This window comes from Pimephales promelas, chromosome 1, assembly GCF_988280905.1.
Source record: "Pimephales promelas chromosome 1, fPimPro1.hap1.1, whole genome shotgun sequence".
Classification (NCBI taxonomy): Eukaryota; Metazoa; Chordata; class Actinopteri; order Cypriniformes; family Leuciscidae; genus Pimephales; species Pimephales promelas.
Genome location: NC_142769.1, coordinates 37,630,028 through 37,654,094, shown reverse-complemented (window position 1 = coordinate 37,654,094; position 24,067 = coordinate 37,630,028). Strand labels below are relative to the sequence as shown.

The 24,067-nt window shown below is 36.4% G+C and overlaps 1 protein-coding gene across 1 annotated transcript in view; it reads left to right on the top strand.

Annotated features, from left to right (window-relative positions):
* The first annotated feature begins 5,698 nt into the window (after positions 1–5,698).
* rras2 (RAS related 2) overlaps positions 5,699–24,067 on the top strand; it is a 41,877-nt gene continuing 23,508 nt past the window's right edge. Inside the window, exon 1 of the mRNA XM_039688638.2 lies at positions 5,699–6,061. Coding sequence (XP_039544572.1) covers positions 5,960–6,061 — 102 coding nt within the window. The 5' untranslated portion in view covers positions 5,699–5,959. The remainder of the gene's footprint in view (positions 6,062–24,067) is intronic.

Here is a 24,067-nt window from a genome sequence, read left to right as displayed (position 1 = left end):
GTGGCTTTGCCCTGAGTAGATGAGCCACAGTCTTTTTTTTTTTAAATGTTTTTTGAAAAAAGGGTATAATACACAGCAATTGCATTTATTTGATTAAAAATACAGTAAAAACAACATTATTGTGAAAAATTGTTACATTTTAAAATGTAATTTATTCATGTGATGGCAAAGCTGAATTTTTACTCCAGTCTTGAGTCACATGATCCTTCCGAAATCAAATCTAATTTCTGATTTTGTGCTTGAGAAACATTTCTTCTTATCAATGTAACTCTAATGGGACATGGTAATGGAAAAAAATGTGAGATGGGAGGAAAAAATATTACAATATTAAATATTTTTCCCCCTTCACCATGTCTCTTTAGGGCAGGGGTAGGCAAGTTCGGTCCTAGAGAGCCGCTGTCCTGCAGAGTTTGGCTCCAACACTGAACAAAATCTCACCTGCCTATAGCCTTAGTAATCCTGAAGACATTGATTAGCTTGTTCATGTGTGTTTGATTAGGGTTGGAACTAAATTCTGCAGGACAGCGGCTCTTTAGGACCGAACTTGCCTACCCCTGCTTTAGGGGCTAAACAGTTAAAAAAAAAATGCTGATACATTTTTTTTTTCACGAGAAAGTTCAAAAGAACAGCATTTGTATTAAATAGAAATCTATTGTAAGAACATAAATGCTTTTTTTGATATATTGAATGGCTCCTTGCAGAATGAAAGTATTCTCTGACCCCAGGCTTTTGAAAGGAAGTGTATGTAGTCACTGCATTCACCTGGTCACCATTGTCTCATAAAGTGCAGTGGAAGCAGTTTTTGATGTATATGATGCATTAGATCTAAGTAGCTTCCAGGTTCATGCAGAGTGGAAGAGATAGGTGTAAAAAGCGCTGATGTGAGTATATGCAAGTCATGCATTTAATTCCATTATTCTTTATAAGAAGGAACATTACTCATAAAAATGATATTACTGGAGTTTTATGAGTTTCCCAGATTTATATATTGTTATATTATACATGTAATAAAATCATAGCCAATGAAAATGAGGTCATAAATTTCTAAGTAAGCACTGTAAATTAAGAGGTTCAGCTTGTACTGCAGATTCTTTTCACAACATGTAAAGCAGACGGCTTTAAATTTTGTGCAACATCTGAACACATAACTGTTAATCCATTTCTTCTGAGCACAAGTCATAATTAAAGCACTCAAGGCCATCCCTATAGCAGTGACAAAGCTGGAGCTTGAATGGTTGACATCTTTACACATCAGCTTTTTTCCTGAAAATGCCTTTTTAGAACGAGACTTTGATGAATATTGTAACTCCTCTTGCTCACGTGAGACAAACATTTCAACATGTTCTATACATGAATACAAGGAAGTCTGATCATTTGATTGTAGAACAAGAGAAACACTGCATAATAAGTTCTTTCAAAATGGCAAACCTTGCTTACAACAGTTTCATTCAGGCTATATAATCCAAGCTTTCCATTATATTTGATATTCAGTTAAAATACTGTTTGAATAAATAGTTATATTTGCTCGTGGTGTCTTGAGGCCAAGAGGAGAGTTTAACAATGGGCACTTCAGTTCAACTGGTTTATATCTCCTCCTTGTACACTGTATTGGCCGTTCTCATCCTTTAGCGTCACAACGCTATATGACAAAACGGCGCTATACTACGCACATGGCACCCTTTATTGTTAATATTCACGCGAACCCAAGGCGTCATAAATTCTTTAGCGTATATCAGACTACCCTACCCTACCCCACCACACCTAAACCTAACCATCACAGCGCGTGTTATAACGATAACGGGTGCCATGTGCGTAGTATAGCGCCGTTTTGTCATATAGCGTTCTATATGACGCTGAAGGAGAATGCGTTGGCATTTAAATAGATCAGGCAAATCCTAAATGTAAGTATAATTGTAGTAATGTTTTAGTATCGCCTTCTAATCAAGCACCCTTTGAAAATGCTGCACTGATTGGCTAGCCACATTTCTCATTACAATGACTAACTGAGTGGTGAATCACAAAATGACAAAGCCGTAGGCTACGGTTTCTGTTTTGAAATTACAAACAAACACAGTAGGTGACATTTAATCATGCACAGTAAGAATGAAAATGTTCCGTGATGCGAGTCATAATGTGAGATTTTTGACTTTTGCATTAAGAGGTGTTTGTTCCTTTGATGTAGCTACATGTGTATAATTATCCTCTTGCATGATACTGAATTAACTGTTGTATAAAAGCAATATCACACTCGCAACTGTATGTCATACAACACTGTGATTCTGCATACACTGCTGTTCAAATGTTTGGGTCAGTACTGTTTTTTTTAAAGGATGAGTTCAATTGATCAATAGTGAGAGTAAAGACATTTATAATGTGGCAAAAGATTTCCTGTAAAGCTGTCTTTTGAACTTTCTATTCATCAAATAGACCTATTTTTTTTTTTTTTTAAAAAGCAGTACATAAAAAATGTTTCTTGTGACATTAAAAAACTGGAGTAATGCTGAAAATTCAGCTTTGCCAGCACTGTATAATAAATCACATTGTAGCCCCCATATAGCCCTTAATCCTGTAATTGTGGACAAATGAGCACAGAGGACTCAGGTGTGATCCTAATTTTTATTTATTATAAATCCTATATCACTGTCTTCGATAAAGTTTTGTCTATCCATTTATGGTGTTTTTTTTTATTTTGGGGGTATTATTTGAATTTATTTACTTCAAAAATTACCACATCTTCTATGTAAATTATGCTTATTTTTATGTTTTCGTATTTTTTAAATTTTTAACTACATTAAAATATCATTCCAATAAGTTCTTAGAGCTAAAACCTAAAGATGAATAGACTTTGCTGTCACCTGGTGTCTTATTAAGGCTTTTTAGAATGCTCTAAATAACAGTTTTTCCCATTCATTTCTATGGGTGACCATTTTTGACCCAAATACAAGATTAAGGAGTTTGTTTTTTCACTTAACATTGTAGAATTGAGTCAAAAAAAAAAATTGTGTGTGTTCAGGAGGCAAACTTAGGAAAAGTAGCCAAGTCTTGTACCACTTAGATCAAGGGAAGTATTTTTTAAAAATAAATCAAAACTATTTTGCCCACATTTGTCCAGAATATGGTTTTGGGGTTAAAATATATTCAAATAATAATAATAAAAAATACTATTTTACGATATTACTCTTTTTTTGATCAAATAAATCCTTAAGACACTTATTTTACTAACTCCAACCTTTTGAATGGTATTTTAAATGAGAAGGGTGAGGTTGGCAAAAGCTCTTGAGGTGACATCACCCAGAGATTTTATACTCTCAATAAAAGCAGAATAAATGATGAGCTCTGTTACACTGTGTAAGTAGATTATATTGACATTTCTTGCTGGAAAAAGACTCATTCTCAGATGTTTTATGTAATGTGCACACTGGTTATTTTTTTATCCCTGGACTGTGGGAGGTGGAATGAACTCCTGTTGTTCCTTTGTTCTGGGCGACTGCAGTGGGACCATGTGAATCTTAGAGTTCTGGATTACGAGTTAATTGAAATTCCTGAAATTCCTCTGGGGTGGGAGGAGGAGTCAAAGGGAATTGATTAACTCAACTCAAATAATAACTTTCTGACAGTTTGTGTTTGAGGTATTGATAGGATGGTGCAGTTAATAAGACACATGCCTTTAGTGTGTGAAACAAATGTGTCCCTGAGCAAGACACTTAACCTCTATATGAGGCGTGCGATCTCTGACATATATTTGTAAGTCGATTTGGATAAAAGCGTCAGCTAAAAGAATAAATGTAAATGCATTGCTAAAGAGAGTGTGTGTACCAATGCGTGTGAAAAAGAAAAGTATGCAAATCACAGTATCCTATATAGGCTAAGCTTCTTATTTTTTTAATTATTTATTAGCCTATTATTAAAAACATAATTGATAAACAAATATAAGTGTGGAAAAAGTATTATTTTCAAAACTCATTCTGACCCTCTGTCTGAAATGGTCTTTTTTTTTTTTTTGCTTCAGATCAAGTTCATCTTTCAACAAAAGTTTCATTGTGAACTCTTACACTGTGCTGAGTTTACAAAACAATCTGCAATCAAATGCTCCGAACTAAATCCTCTGACACCATCCAGGACACCATTAAAAATAAACCACCCACTTGTTCCTTTATTTACAATGAGGAGGAAGTTTTAAGCTATGACTTTCAGGATGTTTAAATAGTGCAAAGACCTTTTAATGTGTCAAAAGATCAAGGAAAATCAGACTTCTGATGTCATGACCCCTTTAACAATGGTATTCATGGAGTTCGGCGTGTAGTATTCACAGGATTCACATTTCACAGCTGATGCTTCCTCATGTTGTAAAAATTCTTCATTTGTTGATTCACAATGTTTTTTTGTTCTGTTTTTTTTTAGGGTCATTGTGCGAAGATGGACTGAACCTGAGTAAGCATCTCTGCAGCTGTGGAAATAAACAGCTCCATTATAGACCCTGCAAGTGGGTGGAGAAGTGGAGAATGGACTTAATTGTTATATTTATCACACACACAGGTGCTGTGTTACTGGTTATCCTCTTCAGATTTACATAAAATCATTTGAATAATTTCCCCATGAGTTTCCCACAATGTAAATTTGAACTTGACAGCTCGTTTAGGAGAATACAGTTATGAGAAAACAAATAGCATACAATAAAAGAGAGTCAACATTTAGTAAGATAATTCAATTTCAACATTATAAGGATAATAGACATAGCATGTAAAGTGACAGAGCAGCGGTTCTTAGCCTTTTTGATTCGAAGTCAAAAATTTTTTTTGAAGACAACCCCCCACCCCCAGTGTTATTATATTAAAATGATCAAATAAAACAATTTTCATAATAATAATAATTTAGTTTAATTCCATAATTCTAGTAGTGTCAAGGACTGATTTTTATATATATATATATATATATGTATTATTAATTTACATGTCTAAAAGTCACCCTTTAAAATCCCTCCTTATAACCATTTGCATTTTGCATATGCAAAATATGCATTTCAAAGACTGTGGGAACCATGATGTTTAAATAAAATGTTGTATAAATAATTTTGAGCCCTGAGAACCACTGATTTGGAGGATTCAAATGTACATTTATTGTTTTAGCACAAAGCAATGCAAAACTTAAACCAGCCTCTGATTTTGTTTGTTTGTTGGACTTGAAGGCATAGTTCACCTAAAAATGATGAATCATATACACACCAAGACAAGTTGTTCGAAAGCAGTATGAATTTCTTTTTTTCTGCTGAACACAGACAAGAACATGGTTCTTTTCAAGAACATGGATGACCAAACAGTCCATAGAAATGGAAAAATAGAATGAAAGTCAATGGGGTCAATCAACTGTTTGACTAAAAACATTCTTCAAAATATCTTCTTTTGTGTTCAACAGAGGAAAGAATCTCATACAGGTAAATCATGATGACAGAATCTTCATTCTCTTGTAGCCTTGGCAGTGAATGACCAAGATACCCCAGGAGGACCACCATAGACAATATTCATGATATGGGTTTCTCAATGGCAGACTTAAACTTTTACTACACAATTATAGATATTTAGTAATTGAGATAGATCAATACATTCACTTGACGAGTTACACAGGCCGGGATTGGGAATAGCAGTGTGCGCCCCCTAGCGTCTCTGCGTGTACTGGCTGAACTGATTAGCCCTATCTTCCCCTCATCTTGCAGCACAGGCAGTCAGTGCCTGGTAGCGATTCAGACGAGGGCGTATGGACTTGAGGCAGCAGTGAATGCATTTCCCACAGACTGTGCTCGTACTTTTCTCATCTCGTACGGATTACCACTGAGTTCACACTGCGCTTTAACGCCGTATCGCATTTTTCCACTGCAATTCTCCATCTGAGGGCCTGTCACAGAGTAAAGTGGCTCGGTGTGCGTGTGTTTAGACAGCGGAGCGAGAGCAGCAGCGTGTCCCCGATGGCTGGCTGGAAGGACGGCTCAGTGCAGGAGAAATATCGCCTGGTGGTCGTCGGAGGTGGTGGCGTCGGAAAATCAGCTTTAACTATCCAGTTTATCCAGGTAAGCGGAGAGATGACGGAATGTTATGTGGGTTTCGGCCCTTTAAAGAAAGATGTGAGTGTGTGTAACACATAATATGGGTGGATCTTGCTCACAGAAATGGGGACCCCATAAGCGGAAAGGGGGGTTCAGGAATCCAAACGAGGCCTGCGTCAAATTAACTCTTCGCTTATATTCAAGAAAATTACTGCCTAAACGTAAACGTAAACATAAACATAGCAGGGGAAATGCAAGAGTTAATGATTGTAGGCTACTAGTTAGGGGGTTAAAGCTCTGTAGCGATGTTGTAGTTCATAGACACGAGAAACACTTTCGTAAACTGTTGCACTTTATAGTGTTTTACAAAATGATTGAATATAGAGCGTTTGTTTGAGCTTTCAAAGGCAATATAGGGACTATAATTTTAAAGACTGTATAACAAAGTTATTCAACATCTAAAACAATATTGAAAGAAGTCTGCCCCCTTCTTTTTGATATTGTCCCATGTTTCTGCCATAAATTGATTAACTTACTGTAGTTTCTTCTGTCAAGTCTGTAGTAATGAAAATGGCTTTTCTAGTGTCAGAAGATAATATTTCAGAATCATGTCATTTTAATTGTTGGTGACTGGGTATCACCAAATTATTGTAGTAAAAATAATGCAGGAACAGGTTCGGTATTGTTCAGATATGGGACAAAACATGTATCCTGCCAACATTTACGCATTTAAACAGAAATTAAACAGAGATGCTAACTAGAATGTTTGTAACCCACCCAAATGCATTCTTTGTTTTGATTTTATATTTACAGACCATTAATCAGTACTTCATGTACTCATATAAATACATCAATCTTAAGAAAAAAGGTGTGTGTGTTCACTATCAAGACTTGCAGTAATTTGATAGGAGTATTTATTTAATTTATTTAATTATGCATATGTTTATGTCCAATTATGGCTTATTAAAGGGTTTAGTTTAAATGAAAATGATCCCATAATTTAATTAAATTGTTTATTTACCCTCAAGCCATCCTAAGTGTATATGACTTTCTTCTTTCAGCCAAACACAATTGGAGTTACATTATAAAATATCCTGGCTCTTTCAAGCTTTATAATAGGAGCATCTGAGATTTTGAAGTTTAAAAAAGCACATCCATCCAACATAAAAGTAATCCATACGACTTTTGGGGGGTAAGTCCTTCTGTAGCGAAGCGATGTGTTTATAAAAAATATCCATATTTATAACTTTATAAACTATAATCACTGGCTTCCAGTGTAGTTATCACTGGCAGACCTCTGACCCAAGGCATGGCTATTGACTAAAGCGCAATAAACGCATAGGATAGAGCAAAACAAAACACCTGTCACAAATTAGAAATTTTTTAAAGAGAAATGTCAGAGGATTTCGATATGAGAAGAGGAGCTTGTGACCAGCCGGTCAGTCTCACGTCTTTCTGATTCAGAGCCAGTCCATTTTGTTGGAAATTCCGGTCCATAGTGCCACATTTGAGCTTAATAATCAACATTTGTTGGCATCATGATCTGTGGCTAACAAATGTGCTGAATAAAACACCTGTTGATAGTTATGAGAAGCAGTCTACAGTTATACATTAACCAAACAAGCACACACACACTTCAGCATGCAGAAAGCAAATCAGCTGTTAAGTGTGGGATGTAAGAAGATTGTGTTGAATTTCAGAGGTGCTAAATGTGTGAAAACAAGAGTATGTATAGCCTTAAGAAAACCAAAGAAAACCCTTCCTGTTGGAGTATTTCTAGAAGACTGTTCTAGTGAGAAAGCACAGCCCAGCTGTTTTCTGACTCCAGGCATTCCCATTCAGATGTGTGTTACTCAGGGAGGTTTCATCATGGCATGGAGTAGCCGGATAAGGAAGTCCCTCCAATCCTGCTCGGTCTCCTGTATGGATTTGGGAATGGGAAACTATTCGCTGCCTCGGCAGTATGTTAGGTACATGCATGACATTCTTTGTTAGTTATGCTGTTGGAAAACAATTGATTGCAGACTCAAAATTTGGTTGCAGAACTGCAGTGATGCATTAACATTGCTTGATACATTTAGTTGTATAGGCTACAGGTTGCCACAATAATGACTTCACTACAAAGACAGAATGGTTGATCTCAAGTTAGCGTCATGACGAGGGCCATCAGCGGCAGTCAGGCATGTGACTCAGACCAAAATGGATTAGTTTACGTCATCATTGTGATGCAATCCAAGCTGTGAAGTATATGGCCTCTCATGGAGTTTCATACAGATAGAATTTAGTAGCAGATTACATTTTTTTCTTGTTTTATTGTAATTTTATGATTGTTAATAATATAATACAGGTCAAGATGATTTTTGTAATTTTTTCATTTTCAAACTTGTTTTTTTTTTACTTTGTGTTGTAGATATAAATGAATGAATGAATGAATTAATAATATTTGGTGATAAGGTCTCATTTGTAAACATTAGTTAATGTATTAGCTGGATAACATGAACTAACAATGAGCAAATTAGTAGTAATAAAAGCAAAATAGTTAGCAAAATAGGTAATAAAAAATAAAATTTTACTAGTTAAGCTGAATGATGTCATTATTTTTGTATTTTCTTCACTTTAAAAAATGTTGGGTGAATGTAGTTTGTAGTCTTTGTGATTTACAGTTGCTGGAACATCATTGTCATCAACCTCCTAGATGGTTTTAGTGCTCAGCTGAGCTTCTTGTGAGTAACGGCTGTTTCTCATTAGCAAAAGTGTGAAAGTGAAATTGTTGCAGGCCTCACTGACCTTTTTATCGCTTCAGATGGTCTCAGAGTACACTAAGCATAGCATGGCGCTGTTTAAGGGACGATCACATGTTAGCTAATATTAGCTCTTATCACTGGCTCTCTCATTCCTTACGGCTAGGTCAGAGCTTGTGGTTATTGTACGTATGTGAGTGTTTTAGATTTAATCAAGGCTTACTATAGAGAAAGCAGGGACAACGTCCAGCTCAGAGGCTCATGGTAATATTGTGAAATACTATTACAATTTAAAAAAATGTTTTTCTATTTAAATAAATGTTATATTTTTTGTAAGACTAAGCTGAATTTTCATCACACATTTTTTCATCGTTTTGAAGTCATGGGTCGGTATCTGTATGTTTTCATTTTTTTTTTTTAAAGTCTGGTGCTTTTGTAAACTTGTAATTGGGGGTTGCTTATATTTAAGTGCTTAGAAGTTTGGTTAGAATGTAGTGCTTAGAAGGTGGTAGGTTAGAATTATTGCGTTTCCATTCTATTTGACGTGCATGCACATGCCAGCACTTGTTAATTAAAGTCTGCAGGGTTCCATATAAATCTTAGGGCTGTGCAAAGATTAATTGCGATTAATCGCATCCGAAATAAAAGTTTGTGTTTACAGAATATATGTGTGTGTGCTGTGTATAATTATTTTGTGTATGTAAATACATATGCAATGCATGCATGTATATATTTAAGAATTATTTGCACATAAAATACTGTATATATATATATATATATATATATAAACACAAAATATATATTATTTATAAATAAATATTTTATATATGAACAACACATTTTGTGTTGACATGCATGTGTGTGTATTTATATATACAAAATAATTATACACAGCACACACAAATACATTATGTAAACAAACCTTTATTTTGGATGCAATTAATCGCAAGTAATCTTTGCACAGGCCTAAAATCAATAAAATAGAGACAATATAGTCCCAATGCTGAATTTGTTAGGTAATGACGTGTACAGAACATTTTTGGTATAAATGTGTAAAAAAAAATGTTTCTTGACCAACAAATGATTTCTAAAGGATAGTGTGACACTGAAGACTGGAGTAATGGCTGCTAAAAAATAAGCTTGGCCATCACAAAAAATAAATTACATTATATTAAAAAAAATTAAAATAGAAACTTATAACTGTAATTGTAATATTTTACAGTATTACTGGTGATTTTGATCAAATAAATGCAGCATTGGTGACTTGGTGACCCCTGTGGTGGAAATCAAGTTTTAATGTTGTTTAGATGTCTATATGGTGGTTTTAATGTGGTTTAAGACAAACCATGTGCATGGGGGTGTCCATGGGGGCTTTGGAGGTGGCTGAAGTGATGATACAGGAAAGAAAGGAGATGATGGGGTGATGTTAAGAATACGGATGACGAGTGGCGATAATGAAGGGCGTCTGATGGCACAGACCTGCAAAGGCCAGAGACGATAGCCCACAGTGGAGCCAAGGGAGGGAGTAGTCAAGGTGACGTAGAGGCTGACATCAACTGGTAGGCGACCGACGGAGACAGAGCCGATGGATCCCAAGGTGCAGACGGAGAGCCAATGGGGATGACCAACATCGCTAGCAAAGGAGGCCCAGGCAATCCTGTGTAAACGATTGTCTGAAGAGAAGCTAGACTGCCCAAGGCCTGAGGCAATGCCGGTGTGACGGAGGATCGAGGCATACCCGAAGAGAAAGAGGAGCCTGCTGCAGTCATAGGGGTGGAGGAACGGACTGCAGAGTATCCGCAGAGGAGGAGTGACGACTGACCAAGCGGGACCCGGTGGGACGAGGGAACCAAGGTAGAGTCAAAAGGCAGAGGGTGTCTGGTGTAGCCGAAAGTGTGAGGAGCTAATGTGGAGCTGAGACTTCGGCAGGCAGAGATAGAGTATTGCTGAGTATTTTGTCTTTAAAACTGCATTGATCTAAAGACGGATTCAAAAACGCGGTTTGAAATCGCTAGTGTTTCTGACGTCACAAACTACCTTGTATCCAATCACGTGAACGTGCTGGCGGACTTATCACTATGCTCTGAAGCAAGGGAGTCTCATGAGAAACCAGGTTATCCCGATATTTTTTCTGTTGTTATGAACAATCTGGTAGATTTTGCAATATAGCGGGTGTATGATATATATTACGATGTTATGATGAACTATATGCCTTTCTCCTCTGATGTTCAGAGTTGTTCAAAGCATTTCTAAGAATGCTTAGTATTAGAAGGCAGCTCTCTGACTCTGAGATGGGAACATGGTTTGTGACACATTATTTGATGTTTGATAACACAGTCAAACAAAAGGCTAATCATATAAATTACCGTTATGTGTCCGACGTAAAGAGCAATAACATTGTGCAGCGTTTACCTCAATAAGTTGGCCGAGTGGATCTCTAAGCTGGAGCTGGTGTGAGTGAGTGGAGGCGGGGCTAATTTGCATATTCAAGGACCACATATACTAAATGAAGCAAGTGTGTAGAGTTACATTCAAGTTATTTTAAGGTGTAAGAAAAAAAAAATTCACAGAAAAAAGTAAAATATGTCATTTTGATGATCAAAGACGAGTTTTTAAGGCAGACAATTATTGACTACAGGAGGACTTTAAAAATATTTAAAAAAAAAATTACCTTCTCTAAACGTATGAATGGTAGTATAAGTAACTATTGGTTTGAATTCTTTGATTTGTATCTCTTAAACCACCATTTGATGCACAACTTCGCATAAAATTAAGCTGCTCTTTTATATTTTGAATCTTACACCGTGGTTTAAAAGAATAGCCTCATAAAGATATTTTATTTACTCGCCCTCATTTTGTTGCACACCAGTATAGACTTTCTTTCTTCCAAAAGCCCACAAAAGATGATAGTTCAGCACCATAAAAGTACCAAAGAAGTGGTTTGACTCATACACTATATTATCTTCTTCTATATCTTCTAAAGCCATTGGAAAGCTTTTAGTAAACAACAGACTGAAACTTAAGTTGTCATTCTCTGAAAATCTTAAAACCGCTGCAGCCCTCCTTTTTGTGTTCATATAGTTTACAAAACAGGTTTGTGTTATTTGTTCACAATATGTTTGACAGTATTAAAGGGTTAGTTCACCCAAAAATGAAAATTCTTTCAGTATTTACTCACCCTCATGTTGTTCCAAACCTCTATGTGTTTATTTGTTCGGCTGAACACAAATGAAGATATTTGGAAGAATGTTTTAATCAATCAGATCTCATTCCCCATTGACTACCATGGTATGTATTTTTTCCTATGGTAGTCAATGGGGAATGAGATCTGTTTGATTAAAACATTCTTCCAAATATTTTCCTTTATGTATAGCAGAACAAATAAACACATAGAGGTTTGGAACAACATGAGGGTGAGTAAATACTGACAGAATGTTCATTTTTGGGTGAACTAACCCTTAAAATGTGAAGGACTATGTGTGGGAGACGAGTCTGTGTGTTTTTGTGTGAAGCAGCTAAAGTGAGAGTATAGATGTTGTTTTCTTCCTGCAGACTCACCTGGTGATTTCTCACACTGCTACACTGATAAAAACACGTTACTATTTTCTCTAAGCTTATGTGGCATAGTTAAAAGCAGCACTGATTGTTCCTGTGGATCCTCCTTACCTATTCAAATGAATGGATTAAATTGATCAAAAGACATTTCGAAATTGAAACTCTATAATGTTACAAAAGATTTAGTCTATCTCAAATAAATGCTGTAGCACTGTTTTCAACAATGATAATAATAATAAGAAATCTTGAGCACCAAATCAGCATATTAGAATGATTTCTGAAGGATGCACCTGTTGACCGGTTTATAGTTTTATTTAGGCTGATCTCTATTCTGGACTTGCACACAAACTGCATTGCGATCATTTCCCAAAATGTAATTTGTATAGAAATACTACGAAGTCTGTCAACAGAAGTCAGGACATTAACACAGGCCAGCGACGGGACACACTGAAGACGGACGCAAAAAGGAGAGAAAATACTGTAGGCTACCAGGCACAGCAAGGTGATTATATAAATGTATCTCTGGAGGGAACTGACTGTCTTCTGATAAGTTTTGATGGCATTTTCTTTTCTTTCCAGACCTCAGTATAAAGTAGTGTTTATAAGCGCAGTGTTGCTTTGTACAGCTGTACCCAAATAAAGGCAGCTATTCCATAAGTGCCTCCTTCTGCCAGAGAGTGAATTTGCATTTTAATTGATTATTTTTTAATCATTCTGCTGTTTTTGCTTTGTGCAGGTGTTTTATGTAGCATAATTGCACAAATCTGAAGTCAGACCACTCTGTTTTATTTTAAATGTGGAAATTATACAATATAAAGTTGTGGTTGCCTCTGATATCAAATGGTTACAGATATTTTTGGTTTAAGGCAAACAACAAATAAAAATAAAATAAAAAATCAGCAATGATTTATAGTGATGATGTTTTTTCATACTTATTTCAATACCAATAAATCATGCATTTTATTTAGTTTATTCCCAGAATGATACACAGAATGGACTTCTATAAACACCTATGACCGGTTTCCAACAGTGCACTAGCTCAATATTGTTAGTTGTATGCATACTTTCTCAGCGCATATGGCATAACAGTTTGAAAAATGTGATTGTCAGTTTGTAATGGGCCTGTGTTTGTTTGTCATGCGAACAAGTTAGCACATTATGGAAATTGGTCATCTTGGTGATGTTCTTTCTCTTTTCCCCAAATAATTTCTTTATTTAGTGTCATGGTGTGACGTTTTGTGGGTTGTTGTTGGCCTGACAATTGTTCACTTTTGGGTGATTACAGAAACATTGTTGCAAGATACCCCCTTATGGCCTTGATTTGGATATTCTTAGAGGGATAGTTCACCTAAAAATGAAAATTGACTTCATTTTCTCACCCTCATGTTGTTTCAAACTTCTATGACTTACTTTTGTCTGTGGAACTTAAAAAAGTTATATTTGTATGAGGGTGAGTAAATGATAAACTAATTTTCTGAATCTCTTTAAGCAGACAAAGAATGCTGCACTTTCTTTATTATTTATTCCTGCTTTTTGTTTATTGCTAACAGTCTATGATAATTCTATTCTGTTCCGTGTTGTAAGCTAAAACAAGGGTGATCTCGAAGTCACTTCTTTTTAAAACGCATACAATGTTGTGTTGTTGGAAGTGTTGTTAACTTCCTCCTGCTTATATCATGTGTTTTTGCTATAGTTATTTGAAAAAAATAACATTTTCAAATATGTTTTTTTTTCTAATATATTTTATAATGTAATTTATTCCTGTAATGCAAAGATGAATTTTCAGAAACTTAAGGGTCTTCATTGTCCCATGAGCATTCAGAAATCATTCTAATATAATATGCTGATTTGGTGTCCGAGAAACAATTCTAATTATCATCAAAATGAGAAATTGTTGAAAATAGTGCTGAAAACTAGGGATGTGCACGAGTACTGGAGTTCTCGGACGGGACAGAGACGATCTGATCGATCATGAAAAGGATTATCGCAGAGACTTTTTTTTATACTGCAGCATTTTGGCCAGTACCTGACGTCTGATTGGTTAGCGTTAGGACAGCATGCTGTCCAGACCGACGAATTAAAGTATAACATTGGATTTGAAAGTGCGCAGTGAAGACTAGAATCACTTTATTCATGAAAATACAGTTAAGTGCAAGATGTGCAGCACCAATCTGCCACTTATAATGAGAACACTATAGAATTTTGTAAATTCTTTGTGCTTTGGTTGCCCGTGCTTCAACGCCTTGTTTACGGGAATAGCGCATCCACAATGGGAGTTACACATTCTGCCTAGCATGTAACTTAGTTCAAGTTTACTTGCATTTGCAACCTTTTGTGCTGATACAAGTCTTAATACGTTTGTGTTGTGAATCTATATCTGATTAATCTCATAGCCTAGAGTCTTTGTTCTATAGACTTCAGTTTACTGATGTTCATTCACTCTTGAGCTTCACCTCATGCAGTTATTCCTTTTAGATGTCTCTTTTTTGAGAACATTGATACATTATTGTTAATCTAGTTATTTAGAAAACCAGGATACACTTGACATTCCAGAGTTCTTTGATAACAAACCCACAAACCGGTGTTTGAGAACTGGAGCAGCATATAGTCCTCTCATAAAAAGCATTATTTAATTCAATAATTGAATTGAATTGAATGAAATGGATTTCAGTGGAAAAATTAAGTCCTAAAAATACGACATGACCTCTTTAAGGAATACCTTGATCAGACCAGACTCAGGAATGTCTACATGAGGCCTTTGCTTTATTTAAAATCCAGTAAGAGGCCTAGACGCCTCACCATGATCCTTGCAGAAATCCATTGATTCAAACTAGCACATTAAGGCAGATGCTGTAAGCATAAACTTCTTAAAGGGGTTACGCTTCGTCCCAGCTGTATAGCTTATCCACCGCTGTGCTGACTTATCCGGTTCTTTAATAAAGCACAGCGACAGGCCAATTCATTGCAGTGTCTCAGGAGGCTACACCTCATCATGAGAAATGGAGCACATGGCGTACCTCATTTACTTGCCCGTCTATTGTAGGTTATACGCCCGGCTCATCTAATAATACATCTTTTGGATGTTTTTCAGCCCTCATTTAAATGAAGTCACTCTTTTCTGATTTGCCTTGCTGCTGGAAACACAGCTCTGCACTGGTTAGGGTGGCTGTTTGCAGTAGTGGTAAGTTTGCGTTACATGTGTTTTACGTGTGTGTGTGTGTGTGTGTGTGTGTGTGTGTTTGAAGGAGAGGAGTGTGACTCTTCACGAGAGGGGGAGGGTATGTAGGCTATGTTTGTCTGATGTTTGTTGAGTGGCGCCCACACACACACCTCTCATTCGCATACTGCTTCTTTCGTTAACTTCTGCGGCTTTTATGTGGCTCGCGTTCTTCTGAGGTATCCTGTTTACTTGTATAACTGCTGGATGAACATCTATTGACTCACACCTTCTGCTTTACGCTATGCTCTGAAAAGAATTCCACACCTTTTCTATGTTTCTACTCTACACCATTTCCATTGCGTAACAAACATCTGTGGTATGCTTGAAAGAGTAGATTTTGAGGTTAAACAATGCTTTTCTTGGTATTGTGTTTTTTTTTTTTTACCAAAGAATGTTTGTATTTCTATTACGCTAATCGTAGGTTTAAATATCTGCTTATTGACATATCTGACATTCAATTAAAACCAAAACACTTCCAAAGTAATTTTTTTTGTCAATTTGTCTCTGTTCAAAAACAGACATTTTTAATAGTCATTTGATTCGAAATTTTAAAATTAATAGCATATCAATTTTAAACACATAATAGCATATCAATATCAGATATTTGCTGAAAATACTCTATTGATATTATTGTAAATAAGTGGCATTACAAAAAGGAATCAATATGTCGTTTTGATCCACAGCAATTCATTTTGCAGTGAAGTTGACATACGTGTTGACACAGGACGTGTTCTTGCTTCCAGTCTACACTATTTAAAAATAATAATTATAATGTACAGGGAATTCAGACTGACATCTGAATTCCATGCGTCAACGCATCATGTATCACAGTTATTTTCAGCATCAGGATCTATAGACACTGTGTCAAGTTTTAAGTTCAACTTTTAAAAACGTTTCGAGACACCTGTTTTCTGTTGCATAATACCGGACGTGTCCAGTGTTTGTTTGTTTGTTTGTTTTTTTCTAATGTGCTAACACGGTCTAGATAAATTTAAATATATTTGTATATAAATATAGTTGTATTTCATGCTTGAGTTACTCTGATGGTTGGAACGTTTATTATTGGAGTATATATACACTACTGTTAATTTTTGGTTCAGTAAGACTTTTTTTATACTTTATTTTATTCAGGACGGTGTTACTAAAGGTTTCTATGTCAAATAAAAATTCTATTCATCAGAGAATCGCAGTTTACACAAAAATATTATGCAGAACAACCATTGGTAACACTTTACAATAATATTTCATTAATTAACTACTTTAGTTAACTTGAATTAACAATGAACAATACTTCTAGCATTTATTGATCTTAGTTTATGTTAATTTCAACATTTACTAAAACATTATTGAAATAAAATGTAATTGTTACATTAGTTAATGCACTGTGAATTAACATGAACAAACGATGAACGACTGTATTTTTATTTACTAACATCAACAAAGATTAAAAAATACTGTAACAAATGTATTGTTCAATGTTAGTACATGTTACATTATCTAATGTTAACAAATGATACCTTATTGTTAGGTGTTACCTTAACATTAATAATTGTTATTTTATAATTGAAAACAGTTATCTTAAATTGTAATAATATTTCATAATGCTGCTTGTTTCCCCTATATATTTAATCAAATACAGCCTAGGTGAGCACAAGAGACTTGTTTCAAAAACATTTAAAAAATCTTACCCACCCCAAAATATTGAAACAGAACTGCTCTCTATTCTGTTTTTGCAAGCTTGGCGAGGTATTTGCTTTGTGAATCTGGGTAGATAACATGCAAGTCTTTATTGTGGCAGTGAGTGTGGAACAGTCGCACCCGGGGGGATGTTGTGAAAGTGCTTACTTGATATCACACCCCCGGACAATTGCAGTTGTTATTGACAAATGTATGTTTAAGCCTTTTGGCATTGCCTGCCCTGATGATTTTCCACACAGGCACGTGCCACGTGGTCAGTGGCTTTATAGGAGGCTTTGATGAAGTTACAGTTCAGCTGCTCTTTAAGTCACTGAGTTAATGGCGCCTTTACCCCGGAAGTCTGGCCAGTCAATCAGCCCCCCTTCCCTGCATTCCTCATGTGCCCTCAGTGTTCATACATACGTCAACCTGTCCCCTGCTCTATCCCAGTATGAACCACCCATTCCCCTCAGCTCTAGCCCAGCATGCACCACCATCATTTAAAGTTAGCATGCAATGAAAATTCACCTTTTTAAAATGCATGTTATTGATCAGACAAAAAACGTAATATATGTTCTGTACTTTATATAGCACGTGGTATTGCATATTACATGTATGTATTGTATAATGCATACGTAGTTGCACATTCACTCTACTTTATTCTAGTCCATATTTCAGGAAGGAGTGTCACTCAAACCACACAATTGCAAAGATGTATTGAACTCAATTGACAAACATGTCACAGTAAGGAGACCTTAAATCAGTAGAACAATAAGATGCAATATATAGTTAGTGTCATTTTATTTATGCTTTTCTTTTTAGGCGGGTTTGTTAAAAAGCAACAGATTATTGTATCAAAATGGAGCCATGCAAAATCTTGGTACCTCTGAGCCTGAAATTTTAGTTTTGTCCTGAAGCACCTGACACACAATAGTCTTGGGATCTGGTTGGTGGGGTTTTAATACAGGTACTGAAGATCCAACTCCTTTTACAACTGCCAACATGTCTGATGCCCTCTGCTCCGTCTATAGAAAAGTACAAATTAGTCTGATAAGTCTAAGTTAAAGGTATCAGAAATAGTTCAACATAGCCTATGCAGGGCAGTGTAGTAGACATGAAACAATGAATGTGTTATGGGAAAAAAAACGTTTGTCGTTTGTTTTCCCTCACCTCTAAACCCCTGAAATTCTTGAAACTTTCTGCCTCATTCACTCTCAACTCTAAAGTAACTTCTGGCTCTGGATATTGACAATAAAGAAGTGTTTTAAATATGCAGATACAGGAAATTGTGACAAAGAATAAATGAAGTACACTGCAAAACAATAACCAATAATTTTAATTCAATTATTTTTCCTATATTTCATATACACGTCCCCCGCGTAATCTACGCCCATGGCTAACACATAGTTACACGTTAATACATTTACTATAATAATAACATTAAATTATGCATAATTATGAATGTAATTTATTAAAGGTGTGATGAACTGTGAAATCAAATTTTCCTTCAGCTTTTGACATCTAAGAGGTCATCATATTATAAGAATATCCAGGTAAGTTTCAGAACTGAAAACGTCCTTGTTAGTCCAATATAAGCTTTTATTGACGCCAGCCTCAGCAAACGACTCATTTTTCAAAGTGGTGAACTATGACGTCAAAGAGGGTAAAACACCACCCCCGCAGAAGATCAACGCCTGCTACTTCAACATGGCCGGTTTAGCCCCACCCACCGATTTGCGCATTACACGCATTGCTAAAAAAAAAGATGTGGGAGAGACCTATGGGAGAATCAATCAAAAAAGACCTATGGGAGAATCATTCCGGTTGCCATTTTACGACATTAAATGTTTTCAAAACAATTTCCCCCAAGTGCTTCGACGGGTGAGTTGAAGCTCATTACAATATGCAAAACTGTTATCCACTCACAGCAGTGGGCGTTTACTTCCAAGTCTTCAGTGCGAGACGCCCATAAAAACCGAGGGTTTTTCAGGTAGGCTCAAAACTTGGGTACAAAATAGCCTATTACTTATTCATTTTGATGTTTTTGAATGCAAAAACCAAGAGAACGTCATAAATTGACCTCAGACAACAATATAATAAAGTTAAAAAAAACAGTTCATGTCCCCTTTAATAATACTTCTTACTTATTTAAGTACAATGTAACTACGTCATCTTAGAAAAAATTGTGACTAAAAAATATCTTCCGCAAACGCTACCCTTTTTTAAAATCGACTGCTCGCATGTTAGCTGTAAGCTGTTTACTTTTAGTTCAGACAAACTGATAGTAATCCAATGCCATGGATTCCTGAAATTCATTCACATTGTCGGAGTTGACAGGAACTGTGGATTTCAGAAATCCAGGCTCAGTGATTCTAATAATCCCATTTCCTGTGACCAGCCAAAGGCCTTTGTAGTGCAATAAATGAGGACCTTTCATAATATGTTTTGAATAATCATTTAATATAATCGGTATTTGTATAATCAGTTCTGCTGCTTAAAGAAAGCACACATCATCAATGTCAAAGTCATCCGTATCCAACTGATCACAGTACTGCAGGAGATCTTCCCAGTCTGCTGAATCAGTTTAGACAGCGCAGCTGTTGGAGGGCTGTCGTGTAGAAAGCAGGGGGCCAGAGACCTCCTCAACAGGTGACGGACGGGTCTCACAGCCTGCTTCACGACCCAGAGAGCATGTGGCCCACTAGAACCACTTGGCCTCGGAGGACACATGTCAAGTGGGTCTGATAAACATTTGGCATAACCAACCAAAGCATTTGATATTTTTGTTTTGCAAGATTGACCCCAAGATTGCACTCATATATCTCTGGTTGCGGTAACCTCTAATCTTCAGCAACAAAAACATTCTTTCGGGAATTAGGATCTAATTCCTCTGTCAGAATAGAGTGATGTTTTTTGATTTAGGGGGATCCGTATCAGCTTCCCTGAGTGTAAAATGGTTATGAATTGTACTGCTCTCTACTCTCTTTCTCAAACTTGAGGGCCCATGATGACAGTTAGTGCATAGTACCATTAGCTCTTATTTATTAGCAGCAGTTTGGTGCTTTAATAGCATTTCTGTTCTCTGTGCGCTGGGAGACCGCTGGCCTAAAACGGTAATGGCGCTGTATTTCTGTCAGACTGCCAAGCAAAGATCTCATTCTGTTAGTCTTTCTGGAACAACACACAAGCATCTCTTTAACTTCTAAAATATTGTAATATTACATAGCCAGAAAGCTGTGCGAATGGTTTTTGTTTAGAAAAGTCCTCTTTGGGCCTTAGAATGTCGCGGTGGCAGAGGAATTCTGACCGTGTGGGTGGTTAGTGTCGAGCAACCATAAAAGAAGGCTGTTTGATTAGACAGGGGTCGAGAGGGTTACGGCTCTCTGTCCTCTTGTGCTGCTGATAGCCGTTTTTGACACGGCTGGCTCGTTCCACATTCCAAGCATTTAATGACTGGAGTATGCTAACACATGACTTCATCCAACTCTGTGTCATGTTCTTCCTGGAATCTGAAGCGGTCCGGTAATTAGTGCTGCTGGCACTATTAGTGTTGCTCATACTTAAGAGGTGAGAATTTGAACAAACTCTTGACCCAAAGGATTAGATTTTCACACTGTTTGTGCTACAAAGCGTAAATGAATGTGAATTGTGTGAATTTCAATTGTCCAAAAAATAGTTTACCCAAATCTTCTTGCACATTTATTTATGTATGGGTGAGTGAATTCAATAAAATGTATTCACCAAGTTATTGGTTTTGGTGAAAACAATAGAATGTTTAAGAAATTCCAGTACAGTGTAGTTTCAGTGCAGTTGGGCTACTAACCAACCATTGCTCTCCTTTGCACATTCATGCGAGATACAGAAATGTGGCACCATTCATAACAGAAAAGATATATATATATATATATATATAATCTTGAATATCTGCCGATACCGACGCCAATCTAATACCAGTCCTGTTTTCTTTATTAGTTTAAATTTAACTTTCTCAGTTGGTCTCACCAGCATATGATTTGGTTGCACCTTTTTTTTTTTTTTTTTTTACCATGCCTTGGGATTAATCAATGCATGCTGATGAATAGTGGTCTTCCGGCACTTTCAGGCGCTTGCGCAAACCGAAGCTTCCACGTCCTCAGATCACTTGGACGTGGCTGTGGTTACATGAGGTAAAAACAATATAAATACTGTTCATTTACTCACGCAAACTACTCGTTTCGTGTCTTAGGCCATCAATGTGTACTTAAATTTGTGAGTTATTAAATCATGTTTAATTTGGCCTTCTCTGTGCATGCCGTATACCTCCATTATATGACTAAAAGACAAGAACGGTTTGACCTAAAAATATCAAAATTGAAAATACTGTGGAAACAAAGACACCTACATCTTGGATGCCCTTGAGGTAAGCTAAAACATATCAAAAATTTATTTCAAAGTGAACTATCCCTTTAAAGGGCACATCGCAAGTTAGAACCCCCAGTGAGTCAATGTATAGAAAAATACTATACTTAAATACGTTAATAAGACTTTTGGAGTCGTTTTGTGAGAGAATTTTACATCCGCATTTCAAAAAACGCAAAACCAGAGCTGATCAGCTGCAAAACGCATGCGGCTGATTGTATGCTGAAGGAAATTGCATGTGCGACAAAGTAATGGATCACAATTACAGTTCGGACACTGAGGACAATTTTTACGCGTATGACGGATCTCAGCCATATAATTATGAGCCAAGAGAGAAGGGACAGGCTAGGATTTGACAACACAACTGTCAAAGGGGACATATTGAGTTGTGGTTTAAGTAGAACCAGTTGAGAACTTAAAAATCATACAAATTTATTTTGAATTTTTGTTAATAGATTAAAACAATGGCCCGGGATATGCATACTGTACTGCCTATCTGAATGTGGTATTATTAACGAATAATTAGAATAATGAAAATTGCATGTTAACTGGATTGAAGAGTTCTGCTCTTGTCATGTAAACATCTTACTACGACTAAGCCCTTACAATGATTATTAGAAATAATCGCATTATTGGTGCACATGTAAACAGTCATTTTGTCGGCGAGTCAAGTACCGCTCATATTAAAAAAAATTGACTTTCTCAGTATGGTTTACTTGAGGTGTAACTTGAACCTGAAGACCAATATATGGGCTCTTCTGTGACTTTTCTGCTACTCTAAAGACATCACATGGAAATGAATAGATCTATTACATCATACATATGATATTTTTAATGCATTAGTGGGGTCACCAAGTTACTTGAGATGAATGAGGTCAAATAGTTAATTTTAACCATGGTCCATGACTGAATGGTTTCCCTGGCCAGCCAAGCAACAGCAACTGAAGTGCACTCCCCTTTAACTTGTTGTGCCACTAAAAAGAGAATACCATAGTCCCAGCATTCAGTGGCTGATGCCAACCGAAACAAAAAGTCTGTTTTTCTCTTTGCAACAACAAAATCAGAGGCCACAGCGACAGCCTAGCAACATTCTCACAGGGAGGCTGAGAGTGTTTGTGCTTGATGAGTGATGCTGTGCTTCTGCTCATTTTGGTGTGATTTTAAAACAAAGCCATCTACCCAGGTGACGAGGAAGTGTGTTACACAACTGGAAACCAGTTCCTCAAATTGCAGTAATATATAGCAGTCAGCCTTCGATTAAACGCGTTCTGTGAAAAGAGCTCTTTGAGTATGTTGAGAGGGGCGGTTGCTGGTCGTGTGTCTTTTTGGACTCCCGGAGAGTTCAAACTGAGCGTTTAGACCACGCTGTTCTTTTGCAGCATGATTGAAGCCCTGAAACTATCGGTGAGCTCGCTTAGTCTCGCTGTTCTTTTAAACTCTGCAGGGATGCTCCTCATGTTGGCAAGGCCATCAACAGACTCCATTGAACTACTTCAGGTTTATGAAGCTCCTCTTCAAAAACACAGGTTCACAGGTGTCCTCAGTACACATGGTATGCTATGATGGTTTTGTGTGACATTAATGTGAGTTTTTACTTTATAACTAGGCACCTGTACATTCCCTCAAACACAGTTGGAGGTTTTTATGCCTGACTCGCTCTGAGGAGTTTGCAGGGGTTTCAGATGATTTGCTCAGACCACTGCTGGGAATGATCAATGACCCTTGATTGCATACAGAAATAAAGACTCATGTGTCTTCTTATTCATTCTGTTGGTTCAGCTCTCAGCCTTAAGCAGCAGTTTGTGTGATTAAAAAAATGCATGGAAATGCATTTGCTCATCTGAGACACATGATGCCGATGGGAAGTTTACTTTCGGATGAGTGTCAGTACAATTGATTTGTTACAGAATATGCGATTTAATTGGCAAATTAAATTCCTGAATTCAAATTAAATTTCAAGTTGGCTGACAGGATGCAGTTTTGCAATTCAAAATGTTGGAAGTAGTAGATCATCTGTGTGCTTTCAGCTTGCAGGCTTGTGCAAAATTCAGAATGTCAGAATTGGCCTCCATTAAATTCATGAATTGGAATTTGAATTGAATTGACTCCGCCCCACAGGAAGTCGATTTCGAATTGGAATGACAGGAAGTGGAATTAAATTCATGGCATTCTACACAGTCACACAACAGAAAGAATGTTTCGAATCTCACATTTACTTTGGAAATGTCATTGCTTGCTGTTATAAGTTATCCATTATAAAAATGGTTTTGATTACTTTATTTGCATTACTTTATCATTGGAAAGAAATTTCCTCTTAATTTGATTAGTAACTAATTGAATTAAACATTTTACCTCAATAATACAATTAAATTCATTTTGTAATTTAATAACATAATTTCATTACAATTACAATTATTTTATACAAAAAGTACATGCATT